Source organism: Haemorhous mexicanus, chromosome 12 (assembly GCF_027477595.1).
Source record: "Haemorhous mexicanus isolate bHaeMex1 chromosome 12, bHaeMex1.pri, whole genome shotgun sequence".
Classification (NCBI taxonomy): domain Eukaryota; kingdom Metazoa; phylum Chordata; class Aves; order Passeriformes; family Fringillidae; genus Haemorhous; species Haemorhous mexicanus.
Genome location: NC_082352.1, coordinates 16,700,837 through 16,727,073, shown reverse-complemented (window position 1 = coordinate 16,727,073; position 26,237 = coordinate 16,700,837). Strand labels below are relative to the sequence as shown.

The window sequence follows — 26,237 nt, the reverse complement described above, 5'->3', positions numbered from 1 at the left end:
ACAATATTTCCTTAAATGCAGCTGAAACTGCGAGCACTTGCTAGTGCATATATGGTGTGCCAAGAGGCAAAAATAAAAAAAGAGAACCTACTCTAAAACAAACAAAGATTTAAGGATTGATGTAATTCATAATTCAAAAGCATGTGGATAAAAGGAAGAATTAAACAACAATCAGTATCTGTCAGTATAAATCACGTTATAGACTCCACGTTATGGTGGGAAATGTAAGCACGTATGTAAATACATTTTAATTGGCATCCATTAAGATTCACTGCAATGAAAACTGGGAATCAGCTTCCATCAATCTATTAATGACCACACTTGGAAACTTTAGAAACAGTCACCTCTGAGACTGAATAGTCCCCCTGAAATCCAGTGACTTGTTTATAGTAATTTGAGATTTCTCTAGCTACTGACATGATGGGGAGGGAGGGGAGAAATAAGGAAAAAATAATGCATTTTTATCTGAATCCATTAAAAACATACTTTTTTTCTGTTGAAAAAGAAAATCACAATATAAATGCTTCGGAAAATACGGTCATCATCTGAAAACTCAAAAACCAGCAAATTCTTCACTTCATTCTATACATTTGATTACCTCAAATAAAGTTATTTTTTTATCAGCATTATTTCAGCTGTTTGCACAGTGAACACAAGCAAAATATTTTTTTCCTTCTGTGTGGGCATTTAGGAACATGTTGCCTGAGAATCTGGATTTTATCCATTGACTGCCAGCAGAAAAACCCAACAAGTGACCTTCTTAAAATTTTGCTTTTTTTTGTAGAAAACTCCATTATTTACTCCTCAATATTTTTGTTACTATCTCAGGCAAAACTTACAATTACAAACATTAAAATAGTCATTGTGAAACATTTCTAAACTCTTTATAAATTTTATTTTTACCTTTTGAAAACCACATGTACATTGGTTAAGGCAGTACTATGCCAGGAAATGACATCAGGTCAGTGTAACAGTCCCTTTACACAGATTTCAGTAGGAATGTTATCTGCAGCCCAGATTTTGTTCATCTACAGCACGTGTTGTCTTTGGGCATGTCATGGCTGAGAAAATTAATCCACAGCTTTTCATAAAGGTTTTCATTTAAATGCCTATAAAACGTTCTAAAGTAGCTCATCTAATATTCTTAAGGACAACATTAAATGGTCCAGGCAATTTTTTATTTGTATTTGAATGAATATCATGTAGTAGATAAAGCAGCCTTTAGCCAGGCATTACTGGTAAAGTGGGAAGTGAGCACACTGCTGATAGCCCTGACTTTGCCATTTCCAGCTGGCATCAGTTAAACACAGCAAAACCACAGTCCTGGACAGAAACCAGAGAAAAGGGAACAACACAGGCAAAAACAAGAGAATCAGCAAAGACTTCAAGTCTGTTCAGGAGACCTCCACTTCCAGCCCCACACACCAACATCCTGCAGTGGCTTTACTGGCTGTCTCCTCAGAAGGCAAAATCACCTCTGTCTTCTTTTACAACAGTTATCAGCCAAGCTTCATTTTACAACATCAAAAATGCCCAGGCCAACAAAAAGTTTCAAAAATAAATAATGCCAAAGGAAATTGGTAATTCATTTAGCTCACCTACACAGAGGAAGTCAGAAGTTTGAAAAACCAAGGCACAACAGCATTTATTCTAACAAGTACAGGTTGTGAAAATAACAAACCAAGCAAATGAAGAAGATGGAACAAGCTGACATTTGTTCACTGCTGACACTCACACAGTAAGGAAGTCATCCAAATAGTTCAGAATATATGCTTGGGAAGGACTCCCAAAAAATCTCCAAAAGCATTAAGGCACAACAGACTACAAACATTTCAGTAGAGATGATTGAAGCAAATGGACTGACTTCATTCCAGATCTAAGTCTCCATTTCAGGTCTGGACAACCCTTTCCTTCCAGCTTCTGAGTGACACAATTATCTTTAAGTCATGGATCTATCTGCCAGCAGAAGGGAACACAAGAGCAAAGGGTTTTTTCTTACAATGATAGTGAACAGCAATGACCACAGTTTGGCCCCGTCACATTTCATGCCCAACCATAAAGATGATTTCAGGGGAACAGATTAGCAGTTAGACTGCATTTACAGGAATCTTTGCTGGGGACAGTGACAAAACTTCCAGATGAGTGTTCTGTCCCTTCCTAGCAGCAGAAAAAGCCCTGAGCAGTGCTCAGCTTTGCTGGCCATGGGTAGGCACACAGAGTATTTGATTTTCCAAGACAAGCAATGGTCTGGGTTGTGTTCCAAAGAGCCTGACTGACTTTAGCTGAAGACCATTTAAAACACCACATTACTGATTATGGAATAAGCACATATGTAATTCAATAATGATAAATTTCACCTCATCACCAAAAGTAAGCTCAGCTGTTGTTTCTCTAAAACAACATTCTATATGAAAACATTTCCTTTAGAAACACAAAGGCAAAAGGGAGACAATAAATATATAGCACAAGTGGAACTGACAGCTTTGTTGATACTTTCTGCCATAATGCCTTTAAAAGTTGAAAATTCACATACATTTCTCATCAAGGGAATGGAAGAACTCAACACATCATTTTTTCTCACAAAATCACCACTTTTGGGTAAGACCTAAGAGAGGCTCACTTTATACACAGCAGTTCATCAAATGCAAGCAATGTAGTTCATTCAGCTCAGGTAACACCTTGTTCATTGAAATGGCTAAACTACTTCTGTTTACTCATGATATCTTGACCAACAAAAATTAATTTTTTTTTTTCCCAGAAAATACTAATTTGAGTGTTGTTATGCATGGAAAAAATAACATTAAATTTTTACATTTATGCTATGATATTACAAGCAGAATGGTCACCACAGTGATCCACAAGAGGAAACAAGAAATGACTTTACAGATGCCATCCCTGCTGATATTTGGGACCTTTGCCTTGGTAACTGTAATGGGGAATTCCTTTCCTCCAGAGGCAGGACACTGCTCTGCCATGGGAAGCTGACTGTCAATTGTATCATTTTGCAGATCATGCCACTGCTCCATAATTAATACTGTTAGATAACCACACTATTTGGGATGGGATGAGCTACTTGATGTGAGTAGACAATCAGATTCTAAATGACACTGTTACAAATTCATTATCATAAAAAATTGCCAAGATGGTTGCTTTACTTGAAGTGCTAAATTAGTTTTCTTGCAGTGGTAGTATTCATCATAATGCAAGTTTGACAATTCAGGACAACAATTTAATAGTAATGCTGTTCAGGAGAAAGAAACTGTGTTTCCAATTTTCTCCCAAAATGAAAAAACCCTAATTGTATTCATTAATAGATTACAGGGAGAGACAAGGTAATTCTAAGAAAAATACCTACATTCAAGAGTGTTGAACTGGAGTGAAAAAATTAATCCTAGTATTTCCAAGTATTCTTATGCTCTAGCTCGTTAAATTGAAGTGTTCTTCAGTGGTTTTTGCATAATAGTAGTAGGTACAACATTCAATCAAAAATCAGAGCTAAGTGCCAGCTCAGCACAAGGATTTTCAAACCCATTCCTTTCACAGCAAGCCTGGTGCTCAACACTCGAGCAAATGCTTCCACATCCAGGGAGCAGTCTCACAGTTATTGTATGTGCACACCCAGCCATGAGAAAGTAAAGAAATGAGAAATGGTGTGACCAAACATTAAACAGTATGGTTCAACTCTTACATCTGCTCAACTCCATTTTTGGAAAAAATACCTCAATTTTTGGAAGTATCAGCCCTTGAGACAGCATTGTTTGAAAAGATGGAAATCTACAACACTGACAAGTCAATCTTGCATCTTTGGGACAAGCAGATCTTGTTTTCCAAGAGAAACAATTCCCTCTATGTATCAAAAGATACTTTATTTTTATTTAAGATGCATCATCCAACATGGCTATCTTTATCTTATTTCAAGGTGATGCTTTTGCAATTAATAAAATTCCTCAACTACCTTGTATAGACTTTTTTTTTTTTTTTGGAATGCAATGAAGACTGTGCTATACCCACAGTGATACTTAATAACTGCAAAAACATGTTGTCACTAAAATAATGGATGGAATTTGACTCTGTTGTTTATATTTACTGAAATCCTCCTTGCTAAAATAGAATTGATGCTGCTACTCTAACAACTTCCCAGAAGCAGCAGAATAAAGAGGTTGGAAAATCCAAATGACTCAAATATTCTAAGTCTCAAAAGAAACTTTAAAAATGAAGTAAAACTAGAAATTCTCTGATTACAAATCTTTATACAGGTTACTGCAAAACTAAGTCTTGTGTCATTTGTGGTGCACTTTTACACTGAATTAAGCACAATGGATTGGTTCATTATTATTACCTTCCCTCTGAAGGGAATAAGTGCAAATCTGCTACTTTTTCACAAGAAAATCACACCAACTCAGGTCATCTAATACAAAACCATTTTAGTATTTCAACTGCCAAATGGATTCAAGTCCTTTTTTTGCCAAATCTTTTTCCATTCTTAAATTTGATTCTTGAATCATAGGTATGTATTTAAACAACTCTTAAAATCATACATTCTACTTTCCTTCTTTTTTGATAAAACCATAGTGAGGAACTGCAGACTTTAAGAGAGGAGGTTGAGAAAAGGAAGAGGACAGGCAGGGCAGCACATCACCTCCCACTGGTATTGCCAACAAAACCAACACAAAATTAAGGAAAACATTTTGGTTTCATTAATTTTTCTGGAACACATATTCCCTTTTCTTGTCTTTCTTTAGAAACACACCAGCCCTCTCCTAGAAAGGAGGCACAGACACAATAACATAATTAGGACTGCAGTAGAAAGAAGTTGAGGATTTGACCAGTATCTAACTCAATTCTTTCAACAACTCTCAGAGTAATTTAAAATGGAAGGTACTGAGGTACAAAGTGCCAGGGAATATCCAGTGGAAAAATTGAACAGGCTCCCTAAAAGAGTCCCATCAAACCACAGACCTATTTCCCTCCACATGGAAATCTGGCCAATGCTCCAGGCAGGGCAAGAAACATCCTGCAAGTTTGAGTCTTGGCTTTAGGAAGAAAAAAAAGGAAATTACCACACTGATATCTGTAACACCAAAAAAAAAAAAAAAAAAACTTGAAACAAAAAACCAACACACAACACCAAAAACAACAAAACCATCCCAGCAAATTCCCCCAAATCTTCCTCGGGAGGAAAAAAAAAAGATATCTATATATACACAAGAAACTTTGGAACAGAGAACTGACAGGAACTAGAAACACTATTAGCATCACAGTGGGATACCTCCCAAAAGCCTAGAAATATTCATATTTTTGTACATACATGTATATTTTCAATAGCTTTCCAGGAAGGAAGTTTTTAGGAATGTTAATTCAGTTAGGCAGTTATGTCCAGGGAATGCCAACATGATGATAAATGACATGTCACAGTAAAAAACAAACAGATGAATTTTTTTCAGGAAACAGACTCTCATTTTGTTCACCTATTCAGGAATATGAACTATATTAAAGACTCAAGTATATTTTTCACCTCTGTAGATGGACAGATATGTAGGTACATACACATATATAGACACACATGTAAAAATAGTAAGAATATTGAAAAAACATTATGTAGCACTCTGCAATTGATATACTTTATTATTTTTGGATCTTGCAAATATACTTTTTTAATGACTTCTCTAAAAGAAGGGACTTTCTAGCTCATGTTACTGGGACGCTGGTGCTGTTTACTCTTCCATCTTTTTTTGTAAAGCCAGAAGAGATTTCCCTGAGAACTTCAAATAAATAAGATATCCAGCTGCACAAACACTATACATTCTGTTAGATTACTTTGGCTTCCTAAGGAATATTTGACTTTCTCTGGATGTAAATGATTAAAGAGAACCCATCATCTGAAACTGATTGGTGAGCTGTTTAAAGTGGTATGGCACCTCTTCAAAGATGATAGAGTGAGAAATGAAAAGACCATGGTACAATAAAGCATCTCAGATATCCAGGGGGTTCTAAGGAAATAAGGTAACTAAGCACTGCATCCCCAATTAAGAAATAGCATTTTAATTATAGTTCCCTAACATAGGATCTACACTACATTCTTTAAAAAAAAAAAAATAATATTTCATCTATTCTACCCAGGGCCAACAAAAGCTTGGGATTTCCAGAACAGCTATCCATTCATAAATAGAAACTTGAAAAAAGAAATGTGAGGAAAGATAAACCATGTTCTAGAATCCACAAAATTTATATTGCTCTTTGAGTTATGATCACAAAATGACATGGACTAACAACATTCAATTATGTAACTTCATTACTTTTACCACTTACCATTTTCATTTTGGGCTCAGGATTTTAACTTTAAGGGTCAAAGAAACAAAAACTAATCATCATCCAAAAATATTTCTTCTGCTGAACTTCAGATGTGTTGATCATCATTACACCCAGCTTCTCTGGGAAACTTGTGCCAGGGCTTCCCCACCCTCCCAGGGAAACAACCCTGCCCTGTAGGAGTTTGGAGCCATTCTCCCTGGTCATGTCCCTCCATACCCTTGGAAAAAAGTCCCTCTCCAGCTCCCGTGGGGCTCCTTGAGGCACTGCAAGTGCAAAGGCCTCCCCTTCCCTAGGATGAACAACCCTCAAAAAAGACTTTTTAGGGATTACTTTTCCATAAAAAGTGATTCAAAACCCATTGCTAGTTTAAAAATCTCAAATATTCTGTGATAAAGTTTGAGTATCTTTCTAGAATGCAACAGTTCACTGGATCATCACACAAGAACCACAGCACAGTGACTTTGCTTTAATTACACGTAGCATAAAACATCAAGGACCAAATATTTCCCTGCCTTGCAGCCCACATACATGACAAAGCATTCTGAAATTCTGCAAGGATCTGGCAGGGAGAGGAAGAAATTCCTTATTTCTTCCATGAAGTTACAGGACAAAACCAGAGTTGCTCCACAAACAGCTATGGGGCTGTGCTGGACACAGAAATTCCCTGGCCACTGCTGCCCTTGAGCACCATTCTGGTCACTGCAGTCCTGGCCTGCTCACTTTGGCACAGGAATAAGTTTCCATAGAGACTTTCCATCCCTGTGGTGTAGGTTACAGGGGACAAATTTAATTTGCCCTTTTATTTCATGCTACATTTATTTTAGCAGCAAGTTAAAGTATGTATCAGTTAAATGTAAGTTTGATAATAAACTAGCTTATATTACATTTTATTGCTGGATAGGACACACAAAATGATCAACAACTGCTTTGGAGGCATCTCTTTACAATGCTATTACAACAAATCAAAATGTTCTTCCACATAAGCCTTTTTACCCAATTCAGTCAATTTTAAATAGGAGTTTTGTGCAGGAAAGCACATGTTATCAGGGTTCAATAAAATAATTGTCCCCCCATGGTACCAGAGGTAAGGTCCACAAATCTGTTCAGGAGAGCTGTGGCTTAGCATCACTCTAACATTCACACTTCAGGCATTAATCCATAAACCAGGAGAACTGCCCCTGTGATCTAGTCACTCTTTACAACTGCTCATATCCAGGAGGTGCCTATTTCCCTTTCACTCCCCCATCCTCTTTCACTTCCTGCCCAGAACTCAGTCTGAGAAAAGAAACTGTCATTTTGATCACACCTGAACTGTGAGGCTCTTCCAAAAAGTGCTGCCTCTTGCTTTCCAAGAAACCCCAGTGCATTTCCAGCAGTGTCTTAAGGAAGGAAAGAGAGGCCAAAGTCTGTGCTGGAACAGGTTCATACCCACCCTGCCCAGGCTGCTCTCAGGGCTGAACAGGCACAGCTGAGGGCAGAATTTGGCCTGAGCTGTGAATTCAGAACTGGAAGCCAACATCAACCCACCACAGCCCACACAGATCTTTGGACAGCAAAAAAATGTTTGCTTGGAGAGGGAATTCTATCCCCAGCTCTAAGGGTAATTCCAGCTTCTTCAGCAAAGGACAGGGGAGAAAGCAAAGAGGTGATGGGGCTGCAGGGCCTCTTTTGGGATTTTATCAAAAGCAAACAGATGTGATCATTAGGTTGCAGTTACTCCTGTAGATCCAGATTGATTTCTTGCCAGAATAACATTTCTGAGTTGATGTTAGATGTGCATGGAATCATGTCATGAAATTCAAATTTAGACACTTACAGCTTATGGCAAAAGCAAAGCCAGTGAAGCCATTGTAGGCACTGGGGTTTGCTCCTGCCTGGATGAACACTGCAACACAGAGCCACTGCCTCAAACCCCCCTGGGAAAATATCCCAGTGCCAACAGTTTATGGGTTTAGATAAATATTAGACATGCAGAAGACTTCTGGGCCCTTAGAAATATTCCTTATAATTCTCAACAGCAATAATTTCAATACAAAATCCAGTTCTGGAAAGTTACTGTCTTTTGGGGAGGAGGGAGAAATCAAAGAGCATTAGTCTCTTACACAGTGAAAACCTATGGGCAGAGTTGTCTTACTACTTCTAACTGCTTTTAAAGGTGACAAGTTGAGCTTTTATAAAGGTAATTTATATCTCAGCAACAGAACCAGTGTTTTACTCCCAACCATTAAAAGGGGGTAACACATCTGCTAAAACTCCAACACAATGGCTGGCTGTGCACTGCAACAGGAAATGTAACCCAATAGTCTCAGAACTTCCCCAAACCCCAGCCATTTCTTAATGTGAAAGGATTTGAAAATGCAGCTCACTGAAACATCTGTTAAGCTCTTGCTACTCTAACACATGATATTCCTTCTGCTCTGTTAGCTGCCAACAAAAATATTTGGGTCTATGTAAGACTATCACAAGTGTGTGATAATGGCACTCTGCTTATAATTTTATATGCCCTTGTACACTGAAAATCACCTGGGGGTGACACCAGATACCACACTCAGTGTAAGCTTGCAACTTACAATAAATATACTTAACTTTAGTCTTGTATGTAAATAATGGCAAATCAGATGGGTTCTGAATGAGCAGCATTTATTTAAAACAAAAAAAAAACCACCCAAACTTTTCTCAAGTCAGTTTTTGAAGACAGAGGGAGAGAAGAGAGTAAAAGAGGTAGAAAGAAAAAAAAAAAAAAAAAAAAAAACAAAAACCTGGAGCCTTAGATCAAAACAGCTAAACACAAGCATGGCCTACACAGTTACTTTCAGAGCTTCTCTTCCAATTTCTTTTTTACAGTGGCCACTTGTTTCAATGGACATTTAATTATGATCTAAGCATCTCCAAGTTACTGTCTAACTATTTAGTGGTAAGTAAAAAAGAGCCTTTTTGACATTAGGAGAGCTACAGTTACTTTAATAATAAAATGGCAATTCATTTGCAACTGTTTCTTTCTACAAAATGTTTCTAAATTCCTGCATAGAAATCCTCATGGACTTTACATTGATGGGAAAGAAAGGAATAGTCTTCAGTTTCCATTGCTCTACTTCAAACTACTGCCTGAATACCACAGTAATACAGAAAGGGCTTAGAATCAGGTCTGTGCAGCTGCAGTTTCTCTGTGTGTGTGTGTGTGTGTGTGTATATATATATATATATGTGTATATATATATATATATTTTAGACTTCAGGAGTCCAATAGATCAGGACATAGCAGACAGTTTCAAAGTGGCTCCAGGAAGGACTGGCCTCTCCACACACCAAAATGCTGCAGCAGCTGAAGCTACAGCCTCAGAGACCAAGGCAGGTCCAGGCATTGTCTGGGCTGCCCAACCTCCCCTCTCCCAGCACAGCCTTGTCTCCAATCTCAGCTCCAGTGATGGGCCCAGCTCAGCTGGAGCTACTTTAAATGCTGCTGCATCATGCTGCATTGTGCAATGCAGACATCCTTGGAAAGCTCAGGGACAAGCAGCTCACCACCTTGGGACTGCAGCTGGAAAGCTTTGAGATCACTCCCAACATTCTGACCAAAACACTCCTCTGAACTCCAGGGTGAGCTGCCTCAGAAACACAGAAAGGAAGCCCAGAAAAAGATTCCCAATGAAGTCTATTCCAGGTTGATAACAGCATAAACCCTAAAAAAGAAGCAGTAGCAGCAAACCATTTGCTCCCTACAAGCCTTAAAATAGAAACTCTTACACTGATGATGATGAGAATTTCAGCTTGTTTGCATACCCAGGAAGGGACACACTTCTGGTTTTACTGGCTGCTGAAACATTGGTAAAGTTCAGGGGAACATAATTCATATCAGAATATGAGTTGTAAAACTGATGCTTAACCTCAGCCCATATCCACCACCATGACATTCAAATAACCTTAGAGAAATACAAACATGAAGGACTTAACTGAAGTGATTTGGGTTGGACCAGAGTGCACTGTTATACTGTGCTGAAATCTTTGTCCTGTATTTTGTATTCTCTTATATGCAATACCCATTAATTGACACAATTTAAAAATCTATCAATTCTTTTAAAGAATTCAAAATTAACACAAGCGTTTTATTTTGTTCCTTGCAGGATAAGATTCCCTGAGCAACAAACACAAAAGGTTCCCTTTGTGAAAATACGTCAGAGTAAATAAAACTAACAATTCATACACATCCAGAGACTGGATCCTTTTCACAGGATTTTGATAACATTCACTCACACATTCTCAGGAGAACTTAAGAATTTGTTTTACAAACAATCCCTAACACAGCAGACACATGGTTTTATAGGTCCTGGTCAAAAAAAACATGCTGCTGAAAGATATTATTACTCATCCCAAGGTGCCAGAGCACTCACACATCAATCTTGTGGACATAAACAGGCTTTGCATATGTACAGGCTGCAAAATGCAGCCAGAGGTTGGAGGTGTGAGGGCTCACCTGACTGACACCTGGTCAACACTGGAGTGTTTATATTTTTGCTCCACAGGTCTTACTGAAGATCCAGTATTTTTCTTTTATGGACACGTAATCAGATTTTTAAACACCCTCTGTTTTCCTCACACGTCATCCCAGTATAAATTAAGATTCTGCAGGGGTATGAATCTTTTCATTTCCCTGATTCATAGAAGCAAACATTCAAAGGAGACTCCTTCTCCCTGCTCCTCTTTTTTGGAGTCTTTAAGGTTAAAGGAAGCCAGTTCCCAATGAAGTAAATGCCATTCTCTGCCTATAGAATACTTTGGACTCCTTAAAAATAAATGGCTCCAAGGTTCAAAGCATCAAAGTAAGCCCTCCAAGTGCTGGAGGTGCTGCAAATTCTTACATAATAAAGACTCATAACCGTGGTGATGGAAGAACTGCAAAGCCTTTCATTATGTCATGGTTCCAGTCCAAAATCCAATGGAGACAAATGGAAAACACCCACGGTCTTCAGCACTTTGTAAGAATCAAGAAAATTGTTGGGTTGTTGCTTTTTTTTAAAATATGAATGAAGGTGCTTTTACCACTGAAAGCACTCTCCCTCGGCCATTAATAATGTCTGTAGTATCTTTTCTAACTAGGGCATCTATTTACATAAAAAAATGCAGTCAACATATTCTACCTAAAAGCCAAAGCAATTTTTTTGATGTTTTACACACCCTGAGCACAGAAATAACTCTCAACTATCCCACCCCTAAGACATAGGATGTACTTAATCACAGTGAAAAATCATATATGCAAACAAGGTCATGCACTCCATCTTAGAAGGTTCCTTAAGAGAAGACTGACAAAGTAAATCTGAAGTGGTTGAAGAATCCTCTTCTAGAGCACTGTCTTGGCATGATTTTTGCCATTAAAACCAGGGTCATGGCTATAAAAGGCAAGAGGTAGATACACACAACTGGATTTTCACAGCTCTCGTGCCCCGATTTGAAAAAATGAAGATGCACAAAATAGTTTAAGGCATTCACTCACCATGGACTTGGTGAAAGGTCGAGCCAAGGTGAAGAGCAGAGTGTAGAGCCACCAGTTGCGATGAATGGAGGAATAAATCATATTTCCAGGGTGGACTGAGTTGGAGGTCACCCCGTGGGGGGAGAGGCGTCGGTTCAGCTCGTTGGAGAACAGGATATTGCAGAGCTTGGAGCGGTTGTAGGCCAACATAGCCCAGTATTCCTTCTTGGATGGAGAGAGCAGGCTGAAATCCAGCTTTCCAGAGGAGTCTTTAATTTCTGTAAATCTGAGAAACAGTAAATATGCCTTAGATACCCAGAGTTAATTTCACTCTCATTAAGAACGATATAAAATGTAGACAACAGAATAGATCCTGGCCAGAACCAACATAAAACACCAGCTTATTTAGCAGCTGAAAGCATCTACTGGAAATTGCCTGAGACCCAAGGAACAGTCCCATATAATATGGCAGGAAAATTATTGGATCCTTACAAACAATAAACAAAAACAACTCAGAAAACACTTTGATGGTTTAAAGACGTCGTATGTAACTTACAAATCACTTTATTTTAAATTTCAAAAAACCCCAATCAGATTTTGCCATATATCCATAAAAGCATGATCAGCTGGGAGGAAATAATGTAGGACAAAATAACTCTGCACTAAAAGCAGAGCAACCCAGCACCTTTTCTTTTCCCCTTCTTCCCATCCCCTGATCATTTCATCCAGTGCTCACACACTTGCATTTAAGTGTTCAAGTAACTATGGATGAGTCTCACTGCCTCTTAAGCTCTTTTTTAGATTAAAAATTGATGAATATAAAGGGGTTACAACCTTGGTAACTTGCCATCAATAGTCTTATATGTTTAAAAGATAAATGTAAACAAAGCCAAAATGAGCTCTGGCAGAGCATAATGTTTTTAAGTATACCCAGGGCATGGCTGAACACAAATCAAAGTAACTAGTTGACGTTTTTTAATTGGGTCTGACAGAGTCATTAAACACCAGCTGTTTGTTATTAAAAAAAAAAGGAAAGAAACAAAGTAGTGAATGTTCTAAAGACATTTAAATGAAGAAAATGAAATTTCCATAAAGCATTTCTCCTCCCAGTTCTTACAACTTCATTTATTAATTTACTGGTATATCTTAATATTAGAAAATAATACTACATTTAGTTACAGATCTGTGTTTCATTCAGAGGAGCTACTATAAATAAAAAGGATTTAGCAAGCTCTTTTTAATACTCAGTTTTCAGAATCAGCTGGGGAGAACAGGGATAAACATAATTATAGTACACACTAGAAAAATGTTTTAAAATATCTTTACTAATTTTGCATCTCATGCCCAGAAATGAAGAGATCAGCTGGAATTTCCACATTCATTCTGTGAGCAGAATTATAATATGCTCAGAGAAAAGCAACCCAGTATTTGAACTCAAGAGGAATCCAGGATGTTCTGTGTCTTGCACAATTAGCCCTTCAATTTCAACAACAAAATTTCTCTTTCATAATTTTTGGTTAGATAAAATACATTTCTGAAATTAAGAGCACTATTCTGGGAGGAATTTCCTATATTCATTCCACAAGTAATCACTTATGACACCAAAAATGATCTATAAACACAACTCCTTGTGTGTTACTGTACAAAGGAAACACGGTGGCAGATTTTGAGTCCAGTCCTGCAAGTGTGCTTATGTGAGCCAGTCTCAGTGAATTCAGGGGAATAAGGGCTGTACAATCAAATTAACAACACAGAAATAAAGACAGAGGGAAAGTCAACCTACTTATCATTCTGCTTTTAATATGATGTGCCCAAAGTACCCAAAAGCTTAATTTAAACAGAATTCATTTGTGCTGAATCCAGAGAAGTAACTAGAAATGAACAAAAAACCAAATAAATATTTTGCCTTGGAGCAGCACAGGATAGCATTTTCTGCAAACATGGGACTTAGTTTTTCCCCTAACAGGGGGTCTTGACTCCAGCAAAAAGATTCAGTCCAGGTTTATGGAAGTAATTAGATACCAACACTTCTGTTTTACGACACAGTTTAAGGCTCAGAGTTCTCAAGTAGGTCAGAAAGAACGACCACCTAATAATACCTAACTAACTCCTTACATCAACTTCTTCCCATTAAACAGACTGGGGGGTGGGGAAAGCACAGTTATTTACAATGATCAACCTAAGTGATAAGAGAAGCTGCAAGACATTAGTTGGACTCCCCAGAAAAAGGGAAATTTACTAGCTGTGTTAATTGTTTTATTCAAACATAGACTGCTACTTATTTGTTATGGGCTTCTGTCAACCTTGGCTGATCTCCCTGACTTAGCAATGAATACTTTCAGAATGTTTTCAAAATCACAGATAAAGATGTCCAGAGATGAGAGCCCTGACTACACACAGCACTTAATGCAGTGAAAAACAAAGATGTCATTTGAAATACTATCAGAGATACAAACTTACAAGGGAGAACAAGCAGCTGACAATTCAACATAATCTCCCATTAAATAGCAGCTCATTTATCCATATCCCATTGTGCCCTCCACATCTGGCAAGTGATTGGAGTTGGCAGATTTATTTCTAGAGCTATCTCGCCTGCCCTGCAGTAGCTGCCCTCACTCCTAACAGGACTCTGCTACTTGCTTTCACAAACCTGGTGTGATTTGCAAAGATAAGGATGTCCAGATTTTGTTACCACCTAATTACTAGACATTTCATGTCTTTTAACAGTGGGGAGGATTATTACTGGCATTTTCTATTGCTTCCTTTCATTTCAGCCATCATAAATTTAAAATGGTAAAAGTAAATCTATCTGCAGTGTGTCATTTATACCATAAGCCCCTGTGTTTGGAAGTGATAAAGGTTTCAGCCCGACCCTTGGCTGGTCTCTCTCTACCAGGTCCCTGGGGTTACATTTTATGGAAACATGATTAAAAAAAATAAGCTTCATTCTGGGTCACTACAACATTTCAGAAACATGAAGACAGGAGGGGAAAAAAAAAAAAAAAAAAAAGGCACTCTCACATTCTTCCTTTTAGTTTGCTAGAGCTGCTACACATGACCAAAAGTGAAATAGGAATCAACAGCAATGTCTAAAGCTAGATGTTATAGGCTTAATCCTGCAGTCCTTGAACTAAATCAGCAAGGAGTAAGTGGTTCGTGCCCAGTAAAATTCAGAACTGGGGCATTCATTTTACACAAGGAACTTTATTTAAATCAAAACCATCTTTTCAGTTATTAACACAAAAGCACAAGCACATCTGAAATAAGGCAAACCTCATCAACATCTTTTTTACCAACTGCACTTTTCCTGGCATTAGAAAAGATGAGCATCTAACATTTTAATTAAAAAATTTACCAAAAGAGGCATAGCCAGATTTGTAATATGTAATAACTACACTACTTCCCATTTCACAATTATACAGCTAATGTCTACATTCAATTCCCTAATTTCTCATTATAAAACAACTGGATTTCATCTAGCAGTTTTTAATTGCATTGTTTCTCCTGCTAAAATATCTGCACATTCCTCTTGCTAAGATGTTGAAGTTGTTGAATGACAAATCAATATAGGTCGTGCCATTCAGATTTAATCAATTATTATTCCATCTCCTCACAAAATCAATGAGTGGCTGAAACGCAGCGAAAATCTGCATTCACACAAAGAATGATCAAAAAAATATCTACATACTGTTAGAAAACCAGAACATGCTTTATCCAGCGACAGAGCCAAATCCAGAAACATCCACAGGCATTAGTAACGCTTCTATTTTTAAAAAGATTATTCAAAGGCAACTGCTTGAGAGCAAGGACCTTCATTTTCAGAAACTTCTGTGGTTCTGCCCCAACTGGTTCATGTTTTAAGGATTAAAGATTCCAGCAAAACCAAAGTCCACATTCACCAACCTGTGGGACTCAGAGGACACCACGACAACCCTGGCAGGAGATGACTGGCGTAGAACATCTTCCAGAAGCTGGACAAGATAGAAATGTCCCAGGTGGTTCACCTGGAAGGTGGACTCCAGGCCATCCTCTGTCAGGGACCAGGGAGCACCAAACACAGCAGCGTTGCAGATCAGCATGTGGAGGGGCCTGGAGAAATCAAAAGAGGACAAAGAAATCTCAATCAAACAATGAAATTATTGACACCCGTGTGAACGGGGTGCAGGTGTGCCTGGGGGGCAGCTGTGAGGGATTGGGCTGCCTGGTTTCTGTGGGCAGGAGCTGATTCCAGGGGGCTCCAGCAGCCCCACCCAGGGTCCAGCTGAGCCCCACAGTGACACACCCTTGGAGAAAGGGTGCAGAAGAAAAGGCAAAATGCCACACAGCAATGTCACTGCTCTCCCAATTGCCACTTGGCAAACTGCCTCCATCTGGAGCATTTGGAAAAGAAACTTTTCCTGGGGGAGGAGCAACTCCTACCACTTTCTTGAGCGGGGTACATGACACCTGCACAATTGTTAGGGGACAAGGGATTAAGAAATAAAGATGGGATGTAAAAGGGCACATGTATACATTTTCTAGTTCAGCAGCTGATGAAGTATGCTGTTAAAAAATGCAAGACTGAGATGGAAAAATAAAAACATTCTCCCAAAGCTGTATTCTTTGGTGGAAAATCTGTACACAATACATATGAGATCCCTGAAACAGAATCCTTCCTCACTGGACTCACCTAACCCAGTTTAAATAGAAATGCCATGATAAAGGAACTTGAAATGAAAGGGTAAGATTCTACCAAACTCAGCTAGAAAAGAACCTAGGCTGGCACATACCTCTCTCATTCACAAAACTGGTCCAGAAAACTTCAAATTCCTTGAGGTCTCCAGTGTAATCTCAGGATACTGCACCTTGCAGCCTTCCCAACCTCCACAGCAAGATCAAGGACAAACGCCCTTTCTGTTCTTTCTTGTCTTTTTCCAAACCCTTACGAAACACAGCAAAGTCTCTGATCCTCAGACCTCAGATGGATCTGCATTTGCTAGATTGCATCATCTCTGAGCAAACCTTGGCACCGACAGCATGTTCTCGTCCTTGAGTCAGAGCCTGATGCAGCAGACCTCAGCAAGCTCTACCTGAGCTGAGAGCCTCAGGTTGGAGAGCCTGCAGCTGCCATCCCTCAGCCTGGTATATTTAATTTGGAAAAGTCACACAAAATAATGACAGCCAAAAATTCCTGCACTAGCACTTGGGTAGTCCTAACACCAGAATATTAAGATCTGTCACATTTGTTTAGCCTAGTCCATCCTATTGTGTCTTTACTGCAATCCCATGAGACAGAATCAACACGCAACATAAACTCGAATTCTGAAGGTAATAAATGAAGCACAGTTAGGAAAAATAACTGCTTGCCCTCTGTCCTTCTCAAGTGCCTCCTCACAGCCCTACACACATAGACACAGAGCCAGAACCTTTCCCCACGTTACTGAAGGACATGTGCACTGCAACTCTGAGCTTCTGCAGAAGGAATCCTGTAAAATAATGTGAAACATGAAGCCCCAAGTTGTCAAACAAACCTAAGTAATTATATTCCTTCAGGCATGTTTGAAAGCACCAGATTTTGATAGCTTAGTTTTCAAAAAAAAACATTTCAGGGGGAATCAAACACACCTTAGCTGAATACTGAAAGAATTGCAGAAGGATGGAGAGTAGGCTGTATTTTCTTATTAAAATAAATTTTGTCTTCCAGCCAGCTGGGATGTTACCAGTGTAGTGTGCTTCAATGAGAAGTTAACAATCTATTATCTGTTCCTTTGCCAACTTGGAAAATTTTAACCAAAAGCTCCAGAAGCAGAGTGAAACATCTGTGCACTCTGAGAGCTCAGTGTCTGAAGTGCTGGATTTCTGATCTGCCTTTCTGCAGTGACACCCATACACAGAATACCTGTGCACACATACTGCACCCACAAAAAAACTGAAGATAAACAGGGACTGTCCTTACAAAGGCAAAGTTCTTTCTGTTCAAACCAAATGGCAAAGAAAAGGCAGCTCTTTGATCTGTGCAGCCTCACTCAACACAGCACAAGCAGGATATTCACTGAGCTGTGCAGGATCATGTTCTTTAGAAGGTGACAGATCTTTTGAGGCACTTTTTATCAAAATTATTTAAACCAGAGTTCATTTTGCCTCTTTTGAGATGCATCTGCCAAGAGGAAAACAAAGCTGCTTGAAGCTTGAGAGGGCATGGAACTTTGGATGATTCATCACCTCTTATGAGACTTTATGAAAAGCTCCAGCAAGAATTAATTTACAGATTTGTACATCTGCTGGGGAAAAAGAAACAAGTTTCTCCAACACAGATGCAATTTTTGGTGTGAGAGCCTCCTGTATGAGAACTGCAGCACATGAATACAGCAGCAATACCAAAAATACCATCACTATTCCCTCCCAAAACAAATACAACACTTTTCATTCTATTTGATAATTTTAATGTGTACTAGGAATTAACAAATCACAGACAGAGAGGACTCCCATATTCTACCTATCCAAACTGTAAATCCTTCACAATTAGTAATCACACAATAACTACCAGAAGGGAAATACACACTCTACACCTAAATCTGTCAGCTCAATTAATTAAAAAGAGGATTCTAGAACTATAAAATGATAAAATTTAGTCATTTTTTAATTTTAGGTCATTTAATTGGATTTTATAAAATAAATAAAATTATGCTTCAGTCCAGTTTATGAGATTTGTATTTTTCAGAGTCCATTTCTCATTTTTTTCAAAGTAAAAGTAATTCTGATTTAAGAGACTGTAGAATAAACATTATTTACAATACTTTATTATAAAAAATCTGTGAAGAAGTAGAAAAATAAATACAAAAACATTTTAAACAGTTATAGTGAAAATTTCATATCAGATTCCCTTTTAGAATTCCTTCTTTTTTAATCAGCACTAGTGATTTTAAATGCTAAATAAAAAAGGATTTTTTTCCTGGATAACTCCACAGAAAAGAAACCCAAAGGTTTGTATGAACAGACACTGATGTTGTGCTTCACTGCAGCTCAGGAAAAGCCCCCTCTCAGATTTGGATCCACGTCCATTAAGCCATCGCTGTCTCTTCAGACTGCTAACAAAGGTCCAATTACTGAAAATTGTCATCTAAGTTTTTGTGACCCGGCCATTTGCACACCAGGAAATGAATGAGATTACCTGGGTAACAGCCACTGTGCAGTTATGAATTTCAGCCACAGATGACAGATTCTAATCTCAGTGGTGCACAGCTCTGTGTCACTGAACGTATCATTATGCAGGGACAAAATTTTTAAGATACGTGACAATTCACACCACACATCTGGCACTGCAGCTTTGCTTTATGACAGGAGTATTTTCAAGTGATAGCAGAACTATGACCTTGATTTCACAAGATCATTAAAAACATTGCTGCAATCTGCATGAGGCTTCTTCCTGAGCCCAAGGAAGAAAAGGAAAAATCCCCCCTTGCTTTAAAATAGTTTGTAATTCTACATCAAAGGCACAGCTAAGGCCAACAAAGGATGTCAGCAGCAAAGGAAATTTTCCATAGTGTTTACTCCTGGTATTGACACGACCAAGTGCTCCCTCTAACCATGACTCCCATGAGATATTTTTGGAAACACCACAGCTAGGACCCTGCAGAGTGTTACAAAAATTTGCCTCTATGTCTCCTTAAAATGCCTTCAGGCAGTGACTTACACCCCACCAAGGGAGCTTAAGTGGGCTACCAGTGCCATTTAGGTGGGCACTGGGACCTGAACACGATCTTCTCCATTATTTCTAGTAGTCACTGCTTCTTGAGACTCAGGAGCACACTGCTCCAACTGCAGGGCACCCAGCAATCCCAGAAAACCCTCACCGTGCTGGTAAGTGTGCCTACAACTTAGTGAAACTTTAAAAGCATGTAGAATCAGCCAGGACAATCTTAAATGTGAACACCTGAGCTGAAATGCAGATAATATTCTGTGCTCTTCACAAAGCCTGTGGTACTTCACCAACCTTTGCACTGGGGAAGTCATTCAGATCTCACATGCTGTGCACAATTCACCATTAGAAGCAACTAAGCAATCCAGCTCCTCTGCACTATTTGAAAATACAGTAAGTGAATACATTAGAGAGATACAGAAATTAAATTGTCGCTATAAATCAGTTAGTTATGAAATTTAATAATCAATTTGTTAGCACCTGAAGTAAAACTGTGATCTGTCAGCAGCCTCCCAAGCTGGCTGTGTGCAGCAGTAGATATTTCCAAGGGAATTAATTACTGATGATTTGCAAAGGTAAGAATAATATTTTTCAACAAATGTAGCCTGTGCACTAGGAGGTTAAACAAACACCACCAAAATGTCAACAGAGTTCTTGGCTTTGGTGTTCTCCCATTTCAAACGCAATGAAATAGTTAACCAGAGAGTATGCACAGGGAATACTTTCAAATCTTCCCATGAAGCAGAATGTCACACCATCTGGGGCACTTCTCAAGTGATTTGAAAAGTTCACACTGTTTGGAATTACACAGAAATTCAACAGAAAAGGCCTCACCATATCCCCAAAGTCCCACAAGCAACTGTAGACCTGTGTCACAGCCAGTAAAGAAGGCAGAGCTGTGACTTCTCTTCCACAAAGAAGCAAAGTCACAGCCCACCAAACTTTTCCACCCCATAACCCTGAACACCCAGGCTGCTTTCTCTGAAAGTCAGAAAGTTGTGCTTCTTTCCATGAGGGAATGCCTAGATACACAAAGGGAATATCCACCAGGCAAGGGAGGCTTATGGCTCTCCAGAAAATGGGTGAATTAAACAACCATCCCCAGAAACCCCCCTCAGTTTCACAAACAGTACTGGCAGGAAACAAAGCAACAAGAAAATCACTAAGTCAGGGTTCAGACAGCAGCAGGAAAACTCAGAACCATGTATAATCTAATACTGACACAAAAATATTTCAATGTTTACTGGTTCAATGTAAAAGGAAAAAAAAAAAAGCACTGCTTAACTCAATAACTTTCAGAAACAAAATGCTTAATGTCTAACTTCCCTTTTTTATAAAAATATTGGCTAAAAGGTCAGCAAAAATGCCCTTATTGCCAACTGCCAGCTGACAGAAATGTGGATCCTTGTCAGACAGGCTTCATTTTAAGGCAAGCCTCTAACACAGGACTCAGATGGATGACCTCCTGCTAGAAGCAAGGAAAATTCCCTGCAATTCATCCTAGTGGATTTCTTTCCAGGATTTGACACTCTTGATCAGCAAACACTTTTGCCCCACTTCTAAGAGATTAATGGGAGTGGACTGAAGCTGTTCTGATTCTTCCTTCATAACACATCCATGGGAATTACTATGAGCAGCTGCTCCTGTGCCTTCCTAATACATCATCTGCATACTGCATAGAGGTCAACCATCCCTCCATCATTACTCATTACCTCTTTAGAAGCTTCAGTGTACAATTTCATAAATGTTTGGAGAAGGAACAGAGGTCTCAACTGATTTGGAACTCAACAGAAAACATTAGTCATGGTTTCCCCTTTATTATTTTTTCTTACATATACGGTGAGGGGAGAACTACCACAGTAACCCCACATCATCCTGCACCTTCAGAAATTACTAAGAGACAACAGCAATGAAAATATCCAGAATCTGGTAATTTTCATTCAGCAGCCCACCTAAGGACACTTGCTGCTTCAAAGTGCATCTTTTTCAAATTCTGTCAGAAAATCATTATTTAGACACATTCACATGTAGTCACAAAAAAGCATAAGCCAGATCTAAAGAAATATTCATTTTTGTAATAACCACAGAATTATTTTTTTTGTTTCTGCACGTACTTCTAAATATACAAATGAGTTTGCACACAATTAGGACTCATTAAAAAAAGAAAGCAACAACCCACCAAACAAAAAATAAAAAGGAAATTACTACTTTTATTAAATATTTGTAATATTTTCACTTGAAAACAGCTAAACCCTTGGAAAATGTTTTTGGGACCAGGGTTGATCATTTAAAGAACACACCTCATGGATTTGGAGCATTTCACTTGCCAATGACTCTTCCCTTTCCCCTTTTTGCCCAGAGATTATAGAGCTGTAACAGAATTCACACACAGCCCTACAGCAGCTGTGTGCTGCCATTCAGACCTGAAAGATTCCATGCTGTGATGGAAATTAATGTACTTTGACATCCTCTGGGATTTTGGGGAACAGCTAATAGAGAAATACAGCCTTTTCAGTCTATTACACCAATTTTTGGATTCTAAGATCCATGGCCAGTCTCAGGCCAGCAGTGAGGCTTCCCTACCCAAGGAGCAGAAGACTCTGCCTTCTGTGTTTTAATTATCTCCCCTAGAAAGCATTTAACTAAACAGACTAAATATATTTTAATGTATATGTAATTAAATACTCTGGCCTTATAATTCAAAATTTTTAGAAGGCAGCATCAATTAAACACACAGAGCTTCTCAAAACCCATTAATCCCTAATGCTCAAAGATCCTTGGTATATTTGTGACAGAATACATTTTAATCAGTTATTAATCATATTAATCATACATATTTTACTTATTTAGATGCTCAAAACAGCTTTCACAGCTGGTGCATCTTGTGGAAATTTTTTAGGAAGACAGAGCCCCAAGCCATCTTAGACTCACCCTGGATTTAGGCACAGACATGGCTGAAAATGTGCACCAGAACAACCAGGGAGCAGCACCCCCTGGGGGGTTTTCAAGGCTTCTTCATTAGGGCAGAGTGAAGTGAGTGCAGAGTGTCCAAAGACGAGTGGCAGGTTTGGAAATTTTGGACAGCACAGTTATAGTCATAAAGCTTTGCAACAAACACCAAACAAAATCCTTTTGTTAGTAATGTGTAAAAGAACTTCATCATTTTTTGTAGATGCAGCTGTGTGTAAAGTTATGGTGAAGTAATGTGAACTTTACTTAAAAAAAAAAATGAAATATTCTGAGGCAAAAGGTATTTTCACGATAGAGCAGATGAAAGGAAAGGTGATCTGATGAAAACATCAGGATCTCTGCCTCCAGGAAAAGGAAGAAGGATTTAAGATTCTGAGATTTTGAATTTTTCATTTATAAAGTACTGGAAACAGTTTTTTGGATCCACATGACTTGACACGTGCTACCACAAAGGGGAAATTGTGTACAAGAGCTTAAAACCAGATGAAAGAAAAATTATTTCTGCAGAAAACCAATCCCTAGATTTTAATAAGGCACAGCATCACCACAAAGAGAAAAAAAAGTTTTACCCTAATAATATTATGTATGTTTCAAATGTAGTCAGCCTTTGATCTTATTTAAATTTAAGATATGTGCTGTCTGCAAGAGTAACTTCTGAACTATGCGCATTCCTTAATTCAATGTGGGTATTTTTTGATATCTCAAAATGCAAAATGTTGTCCAGAAGTTTGTGCCTCAGTGGCACTGCCAGGATGCCAACCATACTCTAAGCTGAGAAAACAAATGTAACATCTCAGCTGTCACTAGTTTTAATTCACAGAAAGTAATTCTATTCATGGCAAAGAGTTAACAGAGTTCTACAGGGCTATAAAATATGTTCAGGCTTGGAAAGACAATGAGCAGTGGCAACAATCATGTCTGAGAGAGATACATTGACTGCACAACCTTTAAACCTATTGGCATAATGGCATCCCTGAGAATTCATCTGAATCATATATTCATTCTTTCCAGACCTTTTAAGTTATATTTGTAACAATTTGCTAAGCAGATCCCATTTTATGTATTTTCAGGTATGCATAGAATTTAACACACAGTATCTATGATTTAATTGTCATTCAATTGGAATTACAAAAAAAAAACCTGTAATATGTCAATTATAATATATGGAAATGCAGAAAAATTGTATTCTGGATTGACTTTTCATCAGGCTCCAAAATCTTAATTGCACCTGCAAGGTTTCAGCACACTTCTGCCTGCAGCATGAAAAATGAATGCAGCTACATAGTTTGGGGCCTCTGCTGGGGAGGCCAGCTGAAAACCTGGCCCACTCCATTTTGGGTCTGGTTAGGAAAATAAGAAGAGACTAAACTTCCAAATGGAGAGCCATAATTCATAACTGCTGTCTTTTCCATATTTCTACACACATCATTAGTGAATAAACTGTTAGAATATGCCAATTCTTACCACCAAAAAAAAAATTGTTTTAAAGTCTAGGAAAGAAACTGCAGTAAAGATCTACATCTGGAAGTCCTGCATAATTGTGAATTGCTCCTAACAATTCAGAAAATTCTAAGCAGTAGCTATTGGCAAACATTGTTTCATGTCTTTGGAGAAATTCAAGATTTTTCAGGATGACTTCAGCTTTTTTCTCTCAAACACTGAGAACATTAAATTAAAGCCTTACTGTTTGGCAGAAGATAACTTTAATTCAAACCAAGTGGCACCATGCACCACTGAAAAGTACAAATGCACACAAAATTTCATCTATAACTTTACTGCTCACTCCTGCCTGCTGTTTTGATCATGGAAGTGTTCTTATGAGGTCTGGGCACATGCCAGGACACCATGGATGGAAAGATTGGCAACAGGTCCTATCCTGGGGATCTTAGAACTGAAACATCAGTGCTGTCCCCCAGTTAAAGTGTGCAGCCAAGTATGGGCTGATCAAACTGAGAAATAAAAACCAAGGTGCCACATCCACAAGTCTCCACTCCTACAAAAACACCAATTCCACAGACCCTGAGCCATCCAGCACTGACCCTGACTGAATTCCAGTGCTGTGTTCTCTGCCATCACAGGAGGGCTGTCATTTTGTCTGTAAGGGGGATTAATACCAACCATAATTCCTCACATCATGCCCACTCAATGCATAGCAGATTCAATTCTGTGTTTCTTAGTTCCAAAACACTAATATGAAAGATTGGTTGGTCTGCCTCTGCCAGCTGCACAGAAATCAGCTCATGCCAAACCCATCTTAGCCCAGAACATTATTATACACAGATCATTTCTTTGACTTTCCATAACAGAGACATTCAGTGAACTGCCTGAGCTGGAAAGCAGCAGAGGGGAAAGACTTGATACATCTAAAAGAAGCAACTTGAACAAATCCAGCCATTTAGGTGCTCTGAGATCTCTTGTCCCATTCTCATCCTAACGTTAGCACTGTGTTGACAAGGAAGGAAGATGGAGTTCATTCACTCCTGGTGGAAATAATCAGTGGGGAATGTCTCTGCAGAAAACAAGCCAGAAATACTAAACACTAAAGGACAGCTGGCTTTCTCCAAAAACTTTATTGCTAGAAATCCTCGAGGACTATTTTTCATTGGACATCCATTTTATGTGTGAGTCACACTGTGTTCAGGTTGTGCTGCAATGATAGATTAAATATTAAGCAGCAATATTGTTTTATTCTGTCTTTTCCCTAAGTTGACTTTGGGAGATCCAACTAATTTAGGTTTTTACTTTATTTTGCCCACCAAATCCTTCTAACTGTGAGACCAGAAAAAACTGGAGGGCACTGTCCTGCTCCTAGAGAAAGTTTGAGTGCTGCAATCACAGAACTGCAGGATCTTAAATAATCAGGAAAACACTTCTGCATGGATAAAAAAGTCTCAGAAAGAGAAACAGCTGTATCAACTCAAGAGTACAGATAAAGCAAACAAAAAATAAACTCTTTTTTCTGAGAGGAGGAAGGATTTTCTAGAATATATTTATAGGAATATGGCATCATTTACCAGTGTTTATATATTCAGAGCTCAGATTTTATCTGTGGACATGTCTGCAACACCTAACAAATCCATGTAGGAATAAAAGATTTCTACCAAATCTCAGAAGTATGATAATTTATAGATGAATCATCTGACTTTTACTTTCAAACAGGGAAGGCTTCTTAGCCTTAGCCTTTAAAGTACTATTCCAATTCATATTAAATATTTCTTTTCAGAGTAACTATTTCCTCCTGTTTATTATTTATGCTTTTCTCAAGGCTCCTTCTGTTGCATCATTTGTTTTCTGTATGCAACCAGCCCTGTTAAATTCCTGCTGAGCAGAGGCTGACATTTCTTCATTCTTCACGTGGTTTCCACAATCCCTCAGATTCCCAAGCACATTCAAGAAGGTTTTTTTTTTTCCTCTACAACTTATTTGATTAAGGCAAGAGATTCACAGTTTCAGCAGTTTCCTCTCTGCAATACAAACACCCCCAGCTTCCCCAGCTGCAAAGGTTTCAACTCAATAAAATTTAGGGATCCTTTTTCTGAAGTTGTTCCATTTTAGTTTTCTCAACCAGTAGCAGATCTGTTCTTCTAGACTATTTTCCAATTGCTATCAACCAGGGAAGAACAGGGTCCCAGGCTGTGATGTGACTATGAGCACACCCTTATATCTGCTGACAAAAGATAGCACCTAGAGCCACAAAGTGTGCCAGAAAAGCAGAATTTCAGAACTCATGCCTATCTATTACCTGTTTTAGAAATTTTCAGTTATTGGGTCATGTGTCACCAAGACCAATAGGTTCTGGAAAATACCAGT

At 38.5% G+C, this 26,237-nt stretch overlaps 1 protein-coding gene across 1 annotated transcript in view; it reads right to left on the bottom strand.

The window, feature by feature from the left end:
- The window catches only part of WWOX (WW domain containing oxidoreductase), a 476,293-nt gene that overhangs the window by 354,146 nt on the left and 95,910 nt on the right, over positions 1–26,237 (bottom strand). Inside the window, exons 7-8 of the mRNA XM_059857399.1 lie at positions 15,683–15,868; positions 11,801–12,065 (exon numbers count right to left, since the gene is read on the bottom strand). Of these exons, the coding sequence (XP_059713382.1) occupies positions 11,801–12,065; positions 15,683–15,868 (451 nt within the window). The remainder of the gene's footprint in view (positions 1–11,800; positions 12,066–15,682; positions 15,869–26,237) is intronic.